Source organism: Meleagris gallopavo, chromosome 1 (genome assembly GCF_905368555.1).
Source record: "Meleagris gallopavo chromosome 1, MGAL_WU_HG_1.1, whole genome shotgun sequence".
NCBI classification, from domain to species: Eukaryota; Metazoa; Chordata; class Aves; order Galliformes; family Phasianidae; genus Meleagris; species Meleagris gallopavo.
The window spans coordinates 88,788,615-88,808,240 of record NC_139404.1 but is presented as its reverse complement, the minus strand read 5'-3'; the positions used below and the strand labels follow the sequence as shown (position 1 = coordinate 88,808,240).

General features: G+C 36.6%; 1 protein-coding gene across 1 annotated transcript in view; it reads left to right on the top strand.

Annotated features, from left to right (window-relative positions):
- The window catches only part of PROS1 (protein S), a 32,591-nt gene extending 13,169 nt beyond the window's left edge, over positions 1-19,422 (top strand). Inside the window, exons 8-15 of the mRNA XM_085239892.1 lie at positions 4,764-4,885; positions 7,622-7,740; positions 9,763-9,952; positions 10,902-11,069; positions 12,140-12,308; positions 13,849-13,997; positions 14,728-14,941; positions 17,059-19,422. Coding sequence (XP_085096018.1) covers positions 4,764-4,885; positions 7,622-7,740; positions 9,763-9,952; positions 10,902-11,069; positions 12,140-12,308; positions 13,849-13,997; positions 14,728-14,941; positions 17,059-17,204 — 1,277 coding nt within the window. The 3' untranslated portion in view covers positions 17,205-19,422. The remainder of the gene's footprint in view (positions 1-4,763; positions 4,886-7,621; positions 7,741-9,762; positions 9,953-10,901; positions 11,070-12,139; positions 12,309-13,848; positions 13,998-14,727; positions 14,942-17,058) is intronic.
- The last annotated feature ends 204 nt before the right edge of the window (positions 19,423-19,626 follow it).

Below are 19,626 nucleotides of genomic sequence, written 5' to 3'. Positions count from 1 at the left end.
ACTAACAGGTTTTTTCTGGATAACTTGGAGCAGTGCATTTAGCATCTGGACATTACTAGAGTGTCTTGTATCCTGTTTCTAAGCACCATTATAGTTGTGGTGGAATATAGATGGAATATTTCACATTTGTCAGTTTACTATATGTGTCTAACTTGAGAGAGGTTATAGGAAAAGCAATTAAAAGTACTTATTCGTCAGTTCCTTACCAGTTAAGACAGAAATATTTGTAAGGAGAAGAAGAAATGAAAACAAAGCTTAATCTGTTGGTGCCAAAATGCTAAAAAGTTTTTCTTTATCCGTCTAATAGGTTGTTTAGGTTTATTTAGCCCTCCTGGCTAGGGACTAAGTCTTTCTTTATATGTCTTTAAATTTAAATTACATTATAGAGCTTTTCGCTGGGGTCAGTGAAATTTAACATTAAATTCAATTGTCTAATCCCTCCTTGAGTTCTGTAGTTATGTTGAAAACTAACAGCATAAGAGTGAATTGATCTCCATTGTAGGCTGGATATGACAACACGACAGTTGTATAAAGTACCCAATATTTAAAATGATAAATACTTTTCTTCGTCCAGAAAAAGAATTGTGGGGAAAAAAAAGGACCTGTATCAAGAGAGTCTTCCCTCTTTTGTGAAGTGTAAAGATAGAAGAAAGAAACGCAAGACAAATTTCTGTAACAATTACAACAAAGTTGAAAAGTGTTGATTACTTGTGGTAAAATGGCAAGAAGCCGCTCTTCCAAAACCATCATGAAATAGTAACTATTTCAAGCATTGAAAGTATTTGCAAACTTGTTCTACAGTGTATTTCACTCTGTTAAAATTTCTGTTCAGTACACATATCAGAAATTCAATTTCAATTGTAGAAGAGGGATATGAGCTTTTGGAGTTTTACTATGAAGGAGATATTTCTGCCACATACAAAAAAATAACATCAGTGATCGATTTTTATTTCAAATGCTAGCTCTATTTTATTGCTCAAAAGGAGAGAAAAGCAGTTTGTTGCTGGTTATGAATCTTTTGCTCCATGCAGCATTCTTGTGATAAAGTTTTTCATTGTGGTAATGATTACATATTCAGACATCTGCTCTTTATCTAGTTACTATGGGATTAAAACTTAACTGACAGTTTTATGCCCCTTTTTGAGCTACATGCATGGGAATGAGAACTCATGGTAGTGTATCTAATTGTCACCCCTTCCACTACTCTCTTCAGATATGTGGGTTGCATCAAATTGAATTGAAGTGTTATTTTTCTTTTGAATACAGTGATCCCAGAAGGCTGCAAGATGAGAACATAAAAACAGCAAAGATTTACCTCCTGTATGGAACTGCAGCAGTGCTGACAATAAGCTTTTAGACATAGTTATAATGACATTAAATGAGTCACCAAATCCACAGAAATGTAGCCTTCCTAAAAGACTAAATGGCATTAGTTTTTTTGCTGTATTGCATGTAGGTGATCAAATCCAGTTACATTTGCTAAAAAATAAGGTTTGCATTCATTTATACACGCTTATATTGATGATGACTGTTACCATAATGAGGAAGAGATTTTTTTCCACCAGTTCCTACGAGACTTTTGCTATGTTTTGTAAGACATCATCAGAGGGAGAAATCTGTACAATCCAGTCTTTTTTCAATAGAAATCATATAATTTTAGATTCAAATTTATATTCTTCTCATCTCATGCTGAAACCATATTTTAAAGAACTATCTAATTATTTTGTGTACCTATCTTCATATTATTTTTCCTTCTCTGAACGGGGAACTTCTCCTAAGGAAGTGAATGAGCCAGTTAATCAAACAAGACAGAGTATTTCTGCATTTCAGATATTAGTCCTCCCTAGTACCTGTTGTGAAAATCTGAGACAAGGAATAAGGCTTTCCTCTTTCCTCATGAATTGTTTAACACACACAAAACCCTGCTTATCCACATTCACGCTCTGGGGAAATTACTATGTTTCTCTAGCAGTATATAGAATGGCTCTCTTCTAGGACATGGTTTGCAACTCCTTCATGGCTGATTTTAAGTCTTAGCAACTCAGCAAAAGCAATCATTCAATCTTGCACTGAAAGCAGCTGTACGAACCCAGGATGCTGCAACATATCCATGAGTTTGTCTGAGGAGCTTCTGATGACTATTTTATGATCTGGAACTATCATTTGGACAGAACTATGGGAAGCTCTTGAAATAGCTCAAACAAGCATGCAAAAACATTGAGGAAATAGCTCAAACAAGCATGCAAAAACATTGAGTACAACTCAGAAGAAGAAAAGGATAATTTTAAAGCGATAAAAAAAACCTCCAAAAAGCCTAATCCTCTCCTGATTCAGCATTTCTATAGCAGGTCAATTAGCTCTGCATGGAGAGATTCTGCTATTTGGACTGATAAGGGATTCCAGAACAGCTGATGTGGAAGGTGACTTTCATAGCTATGCATGAAGCTTGCTGTCCTCCTGTTCATATCATACACTCTGGAGGGAGACCTTACTCATGAGCATTAGGTTTATTTTGGCAATGGAAATTTACATCTCCCCAAGACTAGCGCCAGTCTCTGAGTAATTGATTTAAGACAGAAATTCACCTGTCAAGCAGTGTGCAATAAGCTTTCATAATAGCTTCATAAGTTTATGTTTGTCTGCAGGCTCTGGGCCTGAGGAATGCATTCAAAATGAACTACTGCTTTCAGAGAATTCATTCATTTCAGAGATTTACTCTATTGCTACTGGCTAGCCAATGCTTGTAGTTTTATTTTTTTTGTATTGGCTGGTGTTCACGTGCTGGAAGGGGTAAAGAATATTCCACAGGGAACAGTACCTCCTAAAGCATCTCTACAGAGTCATGTTTCTCTGGAAGGCCTTGAGAAGAGTTGCTTCTAGGAGTCTCTCTACTTCCATTCCTCTCAGGAGATGTTGAATTTTTCCTTTCATATCTTCACTGCAAAGCAGGATATAGGTGTTTTTTTTTACCTTCTCTTCTCCATATGCTCAGGCCTAGGCAGATTTCTCACTCTCTTCTGATCCTCTAGTGATCATAACAAGAATGAAATTTGTTTTTCCAAAGCAAGCTGAATAGGAAAATATAGACAAAGCATTATTCTTACCCACTGCATAGTATGTGTAGATTCTGTTTTGAATTTGTCATTGCCTCATTGATATGTTTGATAAAATTAGAAAAAACAACCAGCAACAGAACCAGCTTGACATCGTAATCAATGGGTTTGTTGTCATAGTTTTAAATAGACATGAAATTGCCAGTCAGTGGAAATTATTAGGAAATGACTTTCACAGTAGAACTCCTTTTACCAAGCTGAGCTTGCAATCTATTGGGATAGACAACAGCCATCAAGACCATGAATAGTTTAATGATTTCCAACTGGAAAGGAGTACATATGCCAAACAAAGGAGAAGCAATCTAACTGTAGATGAAGGAGATGAAAGGGTCGAATTTCAGTTCTGCATCAGCAAAATACTTCTTAACAACTGACTAAATTCTGCTGCATGAATAATTTGTGACTATTTTCTCTGAGGCATATGTGGAAATAAGTATGAATAAGGCTCCAAAATAAGCTCTTAAGCATTTCAATCCACCCTCACATCTTACCCAGAACGTTTGTAGTTTACTGTTGCAGGAGTTTGCTTGTATGTATATACATTTGTACATTCAGAGTAACACATTTTAATAGGACAGCTTTCTCAAATCCAAGCAGTGAAAATTCTTAACACTGGCAAATGTTCTCTGAAGATTGTAATTTCAGGCACGTCATAAGTGAATTTATACAGTCATTATATAAGACTAAGTCAAGTTATGATGCTGCAATACAAAAGCATCTGCAAGAAGCTACATCAGATCAATTAATGGCAACATCTAGTACTATATTTCTGTATTAACAACTTCTTTTATTTACTTATCTGAGATTTTGGATTTGTAAGGCATTTGAAGAAATTTGAAGAGAGAAGCAGAAGTCTGCTATGCAACATTTTCTGCAGCTATGTACCTGAGATCAATTAGAACTTGAACAATCCAAAAGGCTGTAGTCAGCAACTGTCCAGTTATATCTTAGGAAACTGTCATTTGATAAGTATCAAACCTTTCATCAGAACAGGAAAGCAGTGTCGTCAACAGATTTCTATATTGCATCCTATGCCTTTTGGTAGCTAAGTCCACAAGACTTGATATGCTCCTAGCATGCAATGCAGTCATATTTAAACTTGCTAAGCTAATAGATGCTGTTTTAAACTTAGTTTTTTTGTGAGATTGTTGTGTGTTATTTTAACACATATTTTGCTTTGAAATGATTTTGGTCGTATGTGAATAAAACACGTTGCTTTACCACATAGTGGCCATATATACCTCTAATACTCTAAATTTTGATTATATCCATAGGAAAAGGAAGAAGTCTGACCCAGAATAGCATTTCTACCATAACAGTAGTGATTTATTGAGGTCTCCTGTGCTAATGCAACCACCTCGCATCTCAAATTCTTACTGCCTCACAAATCAGACTAAATTTTACCCAGCTCTGAGTGCGAGGCCCTTATCGGATTGCTAGGTTTTATACATCCAGCAGGTAATTCTGGATTCAAAATTTTACACAGGGAACATCCGTTAGCATTAGTTTAACTTAGCGGTAGTCACCTGTTGGATTCATTTTATGCTGGAGAACTCATCTTGTTTATCATTCAATTAATTTAACATATGTTTTCAGTCTGTTCAATGAAAAATCTTAAAAACTCTTGCTGCGTGCTTTCATCTCTTCTAGATATTGATGAATGCGCTGAGAATACTTGTGCTCAACTTTGTGTAAACTCTCCAGGAAGTTATAGCTGCTATTGTGATGGCAAGAAAGGGTTCAAGCTCTCCAAGGACATGAAGAATTGTGAGGTAAAACTGCACTGCATAAAATTCCATGTGGAAAATCACAAAGTTGGATATCTGTTGGTGACAGGATGAGTTAGCTTCAAGAAGATAGGAAGCTATTTGAGAACCAATTCAAAATTGCTGAAAAATTGCTGGTGACTTTGAGCTATGGTTTGACTCACAAAGCAGACCCAGTAAAGTATTTGGATACCATTCAGTTCATGCATACTTATTTACACAAATCTTGTCAAGAGAAGCTAGCCCTAGCCAGTCTCCTTTATTTTCTGCCTCCAAAATAGATCCCAGCTTTCTCCTATCATACAAATAATTCTTGTTCAGCTTACTCAGAGCCAGAATATTCCACTTGCCACGTGTTTCCAGGTTTTTCTTAGACTGCACAAAAGTTTTCACTCACTTTTGCGGAATTACTGCAAGATCCTGTTTGGATCAAAAAAACAAAAGCTGGACTGTTTTCCACAGTTTTCATCTGCAACAGCTTAAGAAAAAGGATGTAGTAATACTTGCCAATTGAAGAGCCTCTCACAGCCAGAATGGACTGTTGTTGCTCAGTTGGAAAATTTACACTTATTAGTAGCAGAAAATTTGGAACTCTGGAGAATCTGAGTACGAGGCTTTTCTCGTGAATCGTTCTTTATATGTTTTGAAAAATTCATGCAGGCTGAGACTTGTTTTATGAGGTGAGTGCAGATAACTGCTAAGAAAAAAGAAAAAAGCAACAACACCTCTAACACAGTACAACAAAACTGGACCTAAGCCATAGGAATGAGGTCTGGCACAAGCGCTAGCATGTATACGTTAGAACTTGTTTGTACTTGCTAAAATTTAATATCTGAACAACACTGGGAGTCACTACATTTCTTTTTCCTTTTTCATCAAAGGAGAAGAGTATCTTCTAGCCTCATTACATGCTCATAACAGCTGTTTGGAAGTGATTATCTGTCTATTTGGAAACTAGTTTCGGGCCCTGAAATTGAAAAAAATAGTTTAATCAGTTGAAAATATATGCAGTTCAAGGACTAGTTATATTGGCAAATGTGAAATGGAATAGCCATAAAATTAATCACACCTGTACATTTAATGAAACTGCTGTGTCATTAATGCACTAGAGTTTAGTAACTGTATTCAGCTGTTTACCAAATGAATATCTTGAGAACAAAAGAGCCTTTCACACATATTCTTGTCACCTCTATTCTATAGGACTGCTATACTGCCATCATATAATCTTTTATTATACACAATGTGTTTTGAGGGATACCTTCATAGCAAATTGATTTTTAGGCTCCTACTAGTCAATGTATCAGTGCTCTAAAGTACATTCTGCATATCTTCCCAACTTTCTTCAATGCAGAACTTACTCCCTCTACCAGAAGACGTTCCAAGTGCTTTACTTTCAAGAGAAAACTGAACATATTACTTTACTTGTAAAATCACAGTTCCAAAACACAAAGAAGCCAACAATGCCTGGAAAGGGTAGTTTACATTTGTTTGCTCATTATTTTACTAGTTTAAATCTGCACCTGATGTAGTTTCTATGTGCAGAAGCCTGTTTAAAAGTTTAGGTAGCTGAATATCTGAAAAAATAAGTGCTGCTGATTTTGATGTTGATTTTGATTTTTCTCTCCTCATTGCAGCTGTTGCTGTCTGATTGTGATGTCTCATATTTGACTTTGGCTAGAGAACTAGGAATAATCCCAGCTTTGCATACTGTTAAAGGACTTTTAGTTCCCACAAACACGTAGAACTCCTCTTTTACACTTTTCCTGAGAATATTCTGTCTCAGGACCTTCCTGTTCCCATTAACAGTTCTCAGAAATATTAATTCAATGCTGTTTTAGCAGGAAGTGAAGTCTGTTGCTGGTTGCATCAACATCCCCTTCCAGAAGTCAAATAAAATAACTACATTCAGTGAACACACAGACAGAAATATTTTGTACCAATCTGTTACTGTATTTACCTGTAATTTGCTTCTTTTTATTCCAGGTAAATTATTCTAGTTGTACTGGAAGTTGTTCAGCTATGACTAGTTGTATATTGGTATTGATAAAGAGAAGGTGATCTTTACTTATTTATTTTTAAATCTACTCAAGTCACAGCTCTGACCTCTTTCCCTTCTAACACCTGATTATGTTTAGATTCCACACAACTTTAATAATGGACTTTGGCTGGACTCTAGCAGATGGATGTCATAGGTCCCTGGTGACAGAAAATGACATGATGGAATATGAGAAATCTTGATTAAAATAATGAATATTTAAATAGTTGCAGCCCACCAGAACTTTTTCAAGCTATCCTTCAACAGCTTAAATAAATGGACATTTATAGAATCATAGAATTATTAAGGTTGGAAAAGACCTAAGATAATGTACTCAAACCTTCCACCTACCACCAATGTTGCTCACTAAACTATGTTCTTTAATACATTTCTTGAACACCACCAAAGACAACCACCACCCTGGGCAGCCCATTCCAGTGGATTACCACTCTTTCAGAAAAGTTTTTCCTAAAATCCAGCCTGAACATCTCTTGGTGCAACTTGAGGCCATTCTAAACAAAAAAAAAAAAAAAAAAAGGAGAGTTATCAATTTATGTATTGATACTCAAGTTTAAAAAAAATTAGTGAAGTCATCTGTTGCTTAAACAAACAACAACAAAAAGCAGCCTAACAGGAAACAATAGAATTTGCTTAATGGAATTTCACAATACAATGTTAACGGTTTTTTTCTTTTCTATTACTTTCAGTCTATTTCTGCGTGTATCCCACTGAACCTAGAAAGGAATTATGAGCTGCTTTACCTGGCAGAGCAGTTTACAGGGATTCCTGTTCTGTACTTAAAGTTTAAATTGCCAAATGTCACCAGGTAAGCATTTGCTATTGATAAAAGTATGCTTGGAAATCACAGACACTTGTTTCCCTTAATTTTCTGAGGATGTAGAGTGGACTGTGTGCATAAGTTATATCACCTTCCCCCATGGGTTAGGATACCCTTCTGTGGAGAATGGATTAACTCAAGCTCCTGCATGTACACTCACTTAAGGGAGCATGGAGTCATTTGAAAGTGGACAGGCAAGAGTAATGTGCCTGGAGTTGTTTCACAGCATCTCTTAATTATTGTACTGTGTCCTTGAGACACCTCATCCTATATATAAACAGAAACTGTCTGATGTGGCAAAACTAAAAGGCCAGCAATTTTCTTCCAGACGCCTCAGAAGCAGGTAGAGCCAGTAGCAGCTGAGTACCAAACAGGAAACAGTGCAGAGCTAGGTAGGGCAAATGTGAACCACTGGCATTCAGATGTGACCATATCTATGAAAAAATAAGCTGGAGTCTTCCAACCATTACAGTCCTACTTACCAATGTTGTTTGGAGGAAAGAAATGTATGGACTGGAAGAAAGAGTTCAAAGAGATTGAGACTTGAGTGTGCAAAAAAGGGAAGAGGACTGAGGGTATCATAGGCACTAAGTCCTATTGGTTTGTACACAAGAGAGGGAAAAAAAAAGTGGTGTATCTTTGTGACAGAAGCTTACTTTTCCCTTGAAAGAAAGAGCAGGGGTTAGGAAAGGTTGGAGACAGTGTCAGAGATACAAGAAATCAATTAGAATCCTCAAATAAAATTCAGATATTATAGGAGTAAGAGTTCTCTGTTCTCACATATGGCAATGGCTTTAAGCTTGCTGCTGCTGCTATTTCAACAAAATCAGGCTAGGGCTGCCCCAACCCCATGCTTCCTTTCAGAGCTTTCTGAGGACACTGATAAAGCACAGTACCTTGTATATCACCACCTACATGATTTCCTTTATTGCTGTTAGAGCAATTGACAAAGATAGTGACCTCTGTATTACTCTTGGACTTCTTCATAGTGGCAGCCAAAATTGCAATGTTTCTTGACTTACTGAACAATTTCAGAGTAACAGTAAAGTAACAGTTAAGCTGATGATCCCCAGAGCCTCAGAACCATACAGAAAGACATAAATATTGAGAACTCTTTCCTCTGCCATTTTTCCAAGTTGACCTGGCAGTAATGCTTTCCTGGAAGACCTTTCTAATAAGATAAATGTTTGAAGCTATCTTAGTAGCCTCTGTAAATACAGAATGCTGTGGGTCTGCGCGAGAGACTGACATCTAGTGGACAAAGAACAAGACTGGGAGTTAAAATGACCTAAGTTCTCAATTTCTCAACTTTATTGTTTCCAGCAAATCCTTACTTCTCTGTACTTTGTTTTCTCCTCTCATTCTTAATCTCTTTTATCTGGCCCAGAAGTTCTGGGAGGTGAGAACTGTTTCTCACTATGTTTTCCACTCTAGCCTGTCCTATATACATAAATTGTAATTTTGCTATGTGTATGTTCAGCTGCCAAGACACAGACAACAAATTCTCAAATTAGAGAGAGATGCATAAAAGACAACATAGCAAATTGCTAAGTTATAATTATATATATAATATATATATAATATATATATACATTATATATAAGGATAGCACTTGGCAACCCCATTTTACTAAATTACGCTGTAGATCACATATTTTTCCCTACATCGTATTTCCATGCAATGCAATAGGGATATTGCCTCTATCTTCTTAATAAACAGGATGTGTTATCCTTCACATGCAATGCTCTTATGAGATTTGGTAACTGAACAAAAGCTTTTTTCAAATCCCAGTTCCAGGAATCAGTTGCTAAAGTTTTCCCTGGATTTAGATAAACAACATTAGATTCTGCCTTTGTCTAATAGGATGCAAATATCACAAATGCTCAGAAACAGAATTACCAAAAGGTGACTATCTATTAACTTTTTCTTACCCTACTAACAGGTTTTCCTAGGCTCTTCAGTACTTCAGTATTCCCATCTTAATAAAAAAAATTCTTCTTCATAATTCAGATTTTCAGCAGAATTTGATTTCCGGACATATGATTCAGAGGGAGTTATACTATATGCAGAATCCCTTGACAATACAGCATGGATTTTGCTTGCTCTTCGTGATGGAAAGATTGAAATTCAATTCAAGAATGAATTTGGAACAAAAGTTACCAGTGGAGGAAAAGCCATTAATGATGGCCTGTGGCATATTGTAAGTTGGATTTACCTCTCTTTCCCTTCCTTTAATCCCCTAATGGAACTATACCATATGCAGAATCTAAGGAACAATTCTGGAGGCTTAAAATGATGCTCCCAAATCACAGATTTAAAAAAATTAACCATGAAATGTGCAGGGATGCCCTTCCTCTGGGAATTTGTGGCACCTGTTTATCATCATTGGTAAAGAGAGAATTAACACTAGCTAGAAACATAGGAATTCTTTGCAGTCATGAAAAAAGAAGCAGTAGATTATTAGAAAGTGTGATTGCAGGGTGAACTGCACAGTAATAAAACACTTTGCCTAGAAAGCAAAATTTACTTTCAGTAAACGAGAAGTCCAGCTTGTTCTTCAAGCTCGCACAGCTAAGATGAAAGACCTCGCCCACCATCTGTAATTGACACCGTATTATTAAGACAAATTTGTTTTTAGGGAGTGAGAGAAGAGAACCTAGAATTCTGCATAGACCTGTTTCAGTTCAGTTCAACTTGATTGAGATTAAAATTCTACTTTGATGCCTAACAATAGCAGGAGCAGGTGCTGAACCTGTTCTGTTTGTGTTCTGTCTCACTCACTCAATTCTCTGTATCAGCTTACAGTGAAATGGAGAACTGTATGCCAAATATAGAAATTGTACAATTGTAGAAGTCAGCATCTTGCAAATTCTATAGAGCATGAAACAAACTAATCAGCTGTGGAGGTATTCTTGGGGGTAAAATGGGAGTAAAAAAAGATCATCTTTCTATGAGATGTCCATGGATATGGACAGCTGTGATGATCCAAGTTTAAATATGCTATAAAGTACTGAATGCATTAACACTATTTTACAAGCCAGATATTTAGAGATATAAAAATAATACTTCATACAGGTACATATAATTAGCATTTAGAAATATCCTACTTGTTTGTATGTGCCTATTTAAATATTTTCATTTCATTCTAGATATCAGTTGAAGAACTAGAAAACAGCATCAGCGTAAAAATAGCTAAAGAGGCAGTGATGAATATTAACAGCCCAGGAACTCTCTTTAAGCAATCACATGGTTTCTTAGAAACGAAGGTGTACATTGCAGGATTACCTCGCAAAGTTGGTGACAGTCTCATTAAACAGGTAACTAAAAAAATAATGTTAATTAAAACTTATTTATTACTTTTTGTATTTTTTCTTTTGCAGTCATGCAAGAAAGAGTAGTAGCTTGAAATCTGTTTAGAAAATGAAAATTGGGTTATTAACCACTGTTTTGAAAGTAAATGTGCAGAGAACTTTGCAGTCTATCCTCTTGTTTCGGTTACAAAAACACAGTGTTTAAGGCCTAATCCCTTAGGATTCTGTACCATTTTTTTTTTTTAAGATATCTTTAAGATTCCCTAAATCAACTAAATCTTCTGCTGCGTGAATATTTTGGAGTGACTCACGTTTGTGGTGCTAGCTTCTGCTATGCCCTAAATGGGTATGGATATCACTGTGCAGGTAGCACAATGAGCTTTCATTTCTACTATATATATACTATATATACTCCTTAATAGCCCAGGCTAGACACCACCAATGATTCACTCAGTCTTCCATTCCTAGCTTGTTGATGAGGGTGGGCACAACCAAGTTGCTTCAGCTATCTGCTTCAGAGTCTGGGTGCCCTCAAACTGGCTGAGGGCTAACAGAGAAGCAAAAAAAATAACCGTACACCAGTTTTTTCTTCTCTCTCTCTTTTTTTTTTTTTTTTTTTTTTTTCTCCTAAGCAAAGCAGAGAGAAAAAATATGAAGCAATACAACAGCATCTCCTTGTCTAACAGGAAGTAATTACAGAAATTTCTTCAGAAATGTCTATGCTTTCATACAAGTAGAAGACTAGAGAAACAAGAAACAGTGCTATTGTCATTGTCCTTGAGATATACAGAAAAACTATAGTAATCTAAGCAAAAGAACAGCATGAGCTTTAAAAATAGAAGCAGTCTCTTTTTTATACAGATAAGTAATATCAAAACTGGAAATATTAGGATAACTTATTGAATGCTGAGGTACTAAATGCATGCCATTTGTTTACTCTCAAGTATCAGTTCTATAACGTATAGCACTGATAAGGCTATTACTGGCTCTACGTTGATATGTAAAGTAAGACTTTCTTATTAACATTTTCAAAATAAATTTGAATTCACATGCCCAGTGCTATAATTCCTCTACAGATTAACCCTCGGCTGGATGGCTGCATTCGTGCCTGGAACCTGATGAATCAAGGACATTCAGGTGTAAAAGAAGTTATTCAAGAAAAACAAAGCAAGCACTGTTTAGTAACAGTTGAGAGAGGATCTTTCTATCCTGGCACTGGCATGGCAAAGTTTCATATAAACTATAGTAAGTATTTTTTCTGTCTGTTCTTATACTTTTTACTGGACTGTTGATGGAGGTGATGAATTTTAAAGGAAAGTAAAAAACAAAAAACAAAAAACCTAAACCAATGCTAAGCTATGTGCCACTACATCCAGTGGTGATTCCAGTAATTTTTTTTGAGAAATATGCTTGAATGAGCATTTTTGGTCCCACTGATGTCATCAGTTTAATTTGTGCTTTAGATTAGGAAGCATACTCTTCATTTGCAAAAGATAGGCACTAATTCTAATTAGATCTAACTCTGCTCTGTTTGTCTGCTGAGAGACCTCCAATGGTATTGACAGAGAAAGTATACTGGGGATGTGGAAAAGGATCATTATAGTTTTGTTAATGCAATTCATCTTTTAAATAAACATCCCATTTGAATGCCTAACTTGCTCCTCCTTAACCCAAAACTTTATTGCCTGACTTCAAATTTTGCAAGTCAGAATCATCCTCTGTACTCTCAAGTTCCTGAAGTGAAATATCTCTAGTATCATCGCAAATCTTGTTGTCATTGCACTTCTATATCTCAGATGCTATCCTACCCTCCAGCCCCTCCTTTCTTTTTCTCCAGTCTTTTTCATCTTAGGACTTGCTATTCCTTCTGAGGCCTTTTATTTATATCCCCTAGCCCACTTCAAAAGATTTCTTCAGTTTCTTATATCATGTTTCCAGTCAACTCAATGTGAGTGATTCTTATGCCACTGAAGGTTCTTTTGATTCCCTCCCATTCATTCACAAGTTGACATGTCTCCTCCCGACCTTTTTACGTGGGGCTGCTGCTATGCCTTCACTCCTCCACCCTCCATTCAGTTCCCAGCCCCGTACCACCCTCCTCAAATTCAAGTGGCTACTGCTGCCTTCCCACAAGCTGTTGTAACACACTGCTTCCACTCACACTTTCCTCTGTGTAGGGATCTAACCTCACTTCATGTTGTAGAATTTCTGCTTCCTGAAGAAACTACTAGAAATCAACTTAGATTTTAATGGGGAAAGGGAGGGCAGATGCTGGAAGTTACAAAAGATGACAAATAGCTCTTTAAACAATTTTTGTATTAGCTTCACTGTGAATACATCATATTAAATTATATTCACACCATCTGCACATTCGTTTTACCCATCTGCGTATTCCCATTTTAATAGTGGAATGATTTGAGAATGTAAAAATGTGTCAGAACTGCCAATCTTCTACTCAATGGCAGTAATTTATGAGTTACACAGTTTTTTTAGGTTTGATCTTAAATTGACCTATAATAAATACGGTACCTCTTCCACATTAAAACAGAGAAAACAGCATTATAAAATTCCAAAGTCCTGTAAGAGCACAATAGCAAAGTGGGTTGTTCTGGTGGTTCAGTTTAGACTTGCAGTTCTTTCTAGAAGTTCCAAAATTCACTTTATCTGGAGATTAGAACCAATTTTTCCACAATATGAAAACAGATTAAGTACTAATATTTTGAGACTATATTAATTTTTCATTTGCAGGTAAACTAATTAATTTCAATCTTTTCTTTTAAAACAGATAATCTTGACAGTGCTGAAGACTGGCTAATAAATGTGACTATGACTATTCGCCCATCCACAGACACTGGTGTTATGTTTGCTCTGGTTTCTAATGAAACAGTGCCTCTTGCTTTGTCCATAGTGGACTCTAACTCTTCTGACTCACAGGTGATCTTACAGTTCTAGCAGCTGGAACATCAACTCACACGAATCACAACTCTCATCTTTGTCTCATTTAACTTACTAGTCATTTGTGAAAAAGTCAAACTAAGAAGTTACTTACACGCAGTGGAGGTGGAAGGCTGAATTAATATTTTGCAAAGCGCTTACATCATCTTTTGATGTGCAGAAAATGAATTACTATTTGTGATTGCTCCAGCAGAGACAAAGCACTAACTGCTCCTATGTTAGGTGCTATCCGTTATATCACGTCTCTAACCTTTTCTTCCAAATGCACAGAGCAGCAGAGGAGGTGTGGCAGAGGCTGAGTCGTGATGTTATAGCAATGATAGTATGTTAGTTTCAATTTATAAACAGATGTTTTTGCTCGTCCATACATCTGCCTGAAATGAGAGCACGTAAGGAAAACATGGTTGCCTTTGAAGCTGTAGCAGTACTCCTTTTGACTTTAAGAGAAGCAGGATTTCACCTCCGAACCACAACCAAAGAGTTTTTACAGTGAATGTTCTCACTTATAAATTTCAGAATCACTTATGTTTACAATGGTGATGAAGCTATCAACCTTCAGTATCTTTTCCAGCTTAAGATACAACTTTTTAAAACATCTCTCATATTCCTTTTCTTTCTACTTCCAAATGTAAAATGTATCAAAATTAAGTATAATTGTGTGTTAAAGTTACACATAGCATATTTTGTGACTTTATATTCTCATGTTTAGGAAATCATTGTGACTATTGGAAACATCACTGTGGCAAGTCTGGAATCAAAGAAGCTATGTACACCCAGGAAAGTGCAAGTTGGACTTCTGGTAACCAAACAGCAACTTCAGCTGTCTGTTGATTCCCGCACAGACCAAAGCAATTCAGAGCAACTGTCTGTCCTGCATCAAGCAATGATGACAAATGTTGTCACTTACTTGGGTGGCCTGCCAGGTGAATTATATTTATTTTCATTCATTTGTTCTTTTGTACAAGCCTCATTACGTTCAGCCTTGCCCAAGCTGTACAAAGCATACAACTGTACAAGAAACCATTTACCCTTTTCACCTCCCAGATTCTTCTTGTTTCATCCAGTCTGTGCAGCTTTTGAAGGAGCTCAGTTTTCAATAGGATCATCATTAGGTCCATTAAGAGGCATGAGTCTCTCTCAAGACGTTTGAATTTGTAATTTTTTTTTTTCTTTTTAACCTGGGAAGGAGTAAGCATTATATTTTCTGAAATGCCAGTAGGAACTGCATCAAGTATATAAGAAAACAAATATTTATGAGTAAATTGTCAGAAATGCAGAAGCTTAAGTCAGAAATATTGTTTCAACAAGTTGACTGACAGTCTTTGCGAGATGGAAAATACACTGAAATAGCAAATAACATTTTGTTTAAATAAACCACAAGTGAATCCTCAGTGTTAAAACATGAACAAACATAATTTTGTACACGAAGTGTACACATGCATATTTGTACAGCAGTTTGATTTTGGAGTGAATCATGCAGAACAAAGGCATTGCCACAGACAATGATTTTTTGGAGCCTGAGTTCCTCAAACTTAAAAATTGGTAGAGGAAAAAGACCATGGTTACGATGTTAAGTTACTAACAGCAGAGCCTTTCTATTATCCTCTGTTAGAGGTATTTTAGGAAGAGTAAGTCACAATCTCTACAGAAAGCCTTACAGTTTTTATGAACGTAGTCTTGAATTGACATCCACGTTACACGTGGGCTGCATTGTCAAAGCACTGCCACAGATAAAGCCAGTGTTTATCTGCAATGCGTTTCTTCCACGGGAGAAAATGTATACATGAGCATAAAGTAGTGAGAAACTGTGTATCCCGTGGAGATGATCTGTTTAGGCATTTTTCAAGGCAGCATACACTGCGGAAGCTGGAATTATGATTTCACCCTCTAGACTTACTCATCAGAATAGAAACAAGACTGGGCAGTACTGCAGCCCCAATCCACAGCTGTTTGAAATGATAGTTGCCTCTGCTTTCATGCAGAGGCAAATCTTTATACAGTGGTAGTAGAGGATATAAAAAATTGTCACTAAATGTGACTTTCTTCTATAATTTTGTTTTTGAATGGGTATACAATGTCTTGTAACCCAGCTAACCAGACAAGTTTCATTCACATAGAATATATAGAATAAGAATACTCTAAGAGTGCAGTACTGTCAGGCACCGCTTCAGGTAAGTGTTTTTGTAATGCCTGCTGACTTTTCAAACAGAGATGAAGTCTGTATTTGCTTAGTAGATGCAAGTTAGTAGATTAACAGAGCCGTAATAACTTGAATACGATTCTAGTCGCTTCAGAGTCTTCTTCAGGTTTGTGATATCTGACTCTTCCTAGCACATTGCCAACACCGAGGCCTTAAGAGTTAAGACCTTAGCTAAAGTCAAGCATCCTAAATAGATAAGAAGATGAGTACATATTGTATTCTGAGGCCGCACAGCAGTTCTTGCTTGATCCTGTGCCTAACATATTGAACGCTGGAAGCACATCAGTGATCTGATTCTAAGAAAGCTAAATGAGCAACAGATAAAGTGGGTCTCTCACAGAGATTTCACATGGAAGAAATAGTAAGGAAGCAATAAAATGTGTGCAGTTCCCAGGGGTCCCCTATTTGAGAACGTGCAGATTTTAATCCAGAATGGTTTTCTGGCAAAAGTCAGATTGTTCTTTCCATGACCTCTAAACCTATAAGCATCTGTTTGTAGGTCAAGAGAAAAACAGTGGGCTCCATGGCACACAGTACTAGTTCATTGTAGTTAAGTGTTTCTCATAGCAGCATTTCCTGCATTATGTATAATTTTCTGGTTTCTGGTTGGAAGAACACTTAAAATGCATATTTCAAATTGTATTGACCCTTCTCAGCTTTGCTGACTTTATCTCAAGGAATCTTAAACAGAAGGGGAAGAACTTAAATGCCAAATTGCTGTTTTCTCCCACGGATGACTAACGGAGGCAGATTGGAGCGTTCCCCATGATTTTGCCAGTCTGAAAAATACCTAAGACATTGCATGCCATGGCCTAATAAATTGAATGTGTTTCTGTGCAGATGTTCCTCTGGGTGCTACGTTAGTAACTGCTTTCTATAACGGCTGCATGGAGGTGAAAGTCAACAGCAGACAGCTGGATCTGGATGAAGCCATTTTGAAACACAATTCCATCAGATCTCACTCGTGCCCACTGATTATGGAGTAACCATGCAATTCTTAATTTAACTTTTTTCCTTTCAGATATAATTTGCATAATTAGTCTCATGTCATAATGAAGCCTGTACTGTTTTATTCAAGATGTGCCAGGAAAACAATCAACAGCGTGTTTTTCCACCCTTTTTTATAGAATGTGGGTGAAAAAATCTCCTCTTTTCAGCTCTACAGAGAGACAGTCAAGATCAAAATTCCGCACTGTTTTTTGTTGTTTTTGTTGTTGTTGTTGTTTTTAATTCATATCAGTGATAAAGCTAGATTTATCTTCCATGCTCAGACTAGCCCTTCGTATATTTAGTTCGGAAAGAGAAATTTTACGTCTTATTTTTCATATATCAGCACGAAGTTACAAGTTGTAAAGGTTAGCAGTATATTAGAATGTAGACAAAATCATTCTCATTAAGCTTTTCCAAATATAACATACAAAGAGAAATCTGTACAGGTTTTGTAGTACATGCCTTCAGTAAAAGAGAAAATGCCCTGGAATCCAGAGCCCAAGCTGTCTGTGGGTATGTTTACATATTTGTACCAATGTTGGTAAAGCGACTTCCAAACTATTTTTTTTTTTTCTTTTTCTTTCTTTCTTTTTTTTTTTTTTTAAACATAGTTCATCTTTGCAAAGTAGCTTATATTGTACCAACTTTAGTTCTTCTATTTTAGGAACACAGCTTTAGACTGTTCTGGATTAGATCAGGTAATTTACTTCTAAAGTGGATTAAAATACAGGCGAGGCAATTTTAGAAAACAGAAAATTGTATGAAGGAAAGAGCTCTGGTCTTCATCATGGGAGAGCAGACTGGAATTTCCTAAGTAAAACTGAGAGCTTGCAGCAAACTGTTATTCAATTTATGACAAATTTGGCACTCCTCAATACGAGCACCCTCTATGGTCCATCATAAATTCCCTTCACTTTTGTCAACCTTGCATTCACAGAGCCCCCAGAAGAGATTTATTTGCAAGCCGTAATACAGTTGTTTCTGACCTACCTGAAAGTCTCGATTTTACTAGCAATATCAGAATGTAAAGCCATGTTCTGCTCAGCCAAGTTTAACAAAACAAGTGATTAGAAGAGTACTGTTTTCCTCATGTTTTAATTTCAAGTGTTTCTGGTATTTCTTTCACGTTCTTAGTGTTCTTTCTGCTTCCAGCCTCATTTTCACGCAACCAGAAGCCTCTCTGTGCAGCTCACATATGGTTTTGTTAACCCCAATACAAATAAATTGCAAGAGAATTGCTGTAAGCAATGAGTATATATACTCCCATCCATCATCTGGAGAGTCATTTATCTGTCAAATTTTTAGAACCAGGGTTTGCTTTCTTTGCTCAAGACAATGAAGTGGAAATGTATGTAAAGAAGGGTGGATTGTGACAATATTCATTTTGAGGATAGTCTTTCTCTGGAGATGCTCCCATTGACATTAATGAGGTTTCTTTCACAGTTGAGTACAAACACTAGTGCATCATACCACAGAATCTGAGCCCACCTTTCAACATTATTGCTTTGTCTGAGGTTATTGTTAACACAGCTTCCCACTTGTGCCCTCAGATATAACACAGTATTTGCTCTGAATTCTACACCAGCCAGCTTCAAAATGGTCTCTGAGTCTATCCAGCACTGATTTGTATGCAGCTGCTTATCAGCATGAATTCCATACATCTGACACCCAGGGGCTAATTGCCAGTGAACTAGAGGTTCAATTTGCTAAGAACGAGTGAAAAAAACCCTTTCATATCTCCAGATTTTATGAGAGGGAAATCACTGCAGGAAAGCATCCTTCCACCTCCTTGCTTTCTTCCCATCTCAAGAAACATGTGCTTCATTTGGTCCTAGTAACTACTGAAATAAGCATTAAAATAACAATTGAATTCTGGAAAGCTCTTGGCCAGTATCTGCTTTGTACAAGCATGCAGAGAAATAGAGAGGAAACACAGTCAAGCGTCAACAGTACTACAAACTCTTATATCAGCCTGTGTGAACTGCAGGAGGAAAGGCTGGTGCTTTTTTTTTTTTCTGTTTAAGTGTAAAAATTGGTATAGAATTGAAATTAAAGAAAATCATGTTTTCCACACAGACACCACTTCTTTTTGTTATCGTTCAAGAATATTTTAGGATACTGTAGTTGCAATGAAATGTCTCCAGTTTTTAAATGTAAAAGTGCCTCCCTATTGTAAAAATTAAACGAAGCAGCATTTGCAAGTTTTTTCTCCCATTAAGTTGTATTTGTCTGTGTTTTTTCATTTTCACTACGCAAGACTGGTTCTAGTGGTCGAATGGTTGACTTTAGAGATTGTGATAATCTTCAACATCAAAGACAAGAGCTAGCTTAAATTAATAGGCTGTCCAAGTAGGATTCAGTTGTGGCTGTCAGGTGAGGTCCTGGACAACTGGAGGAAGGGTCACATCACTCCCATTT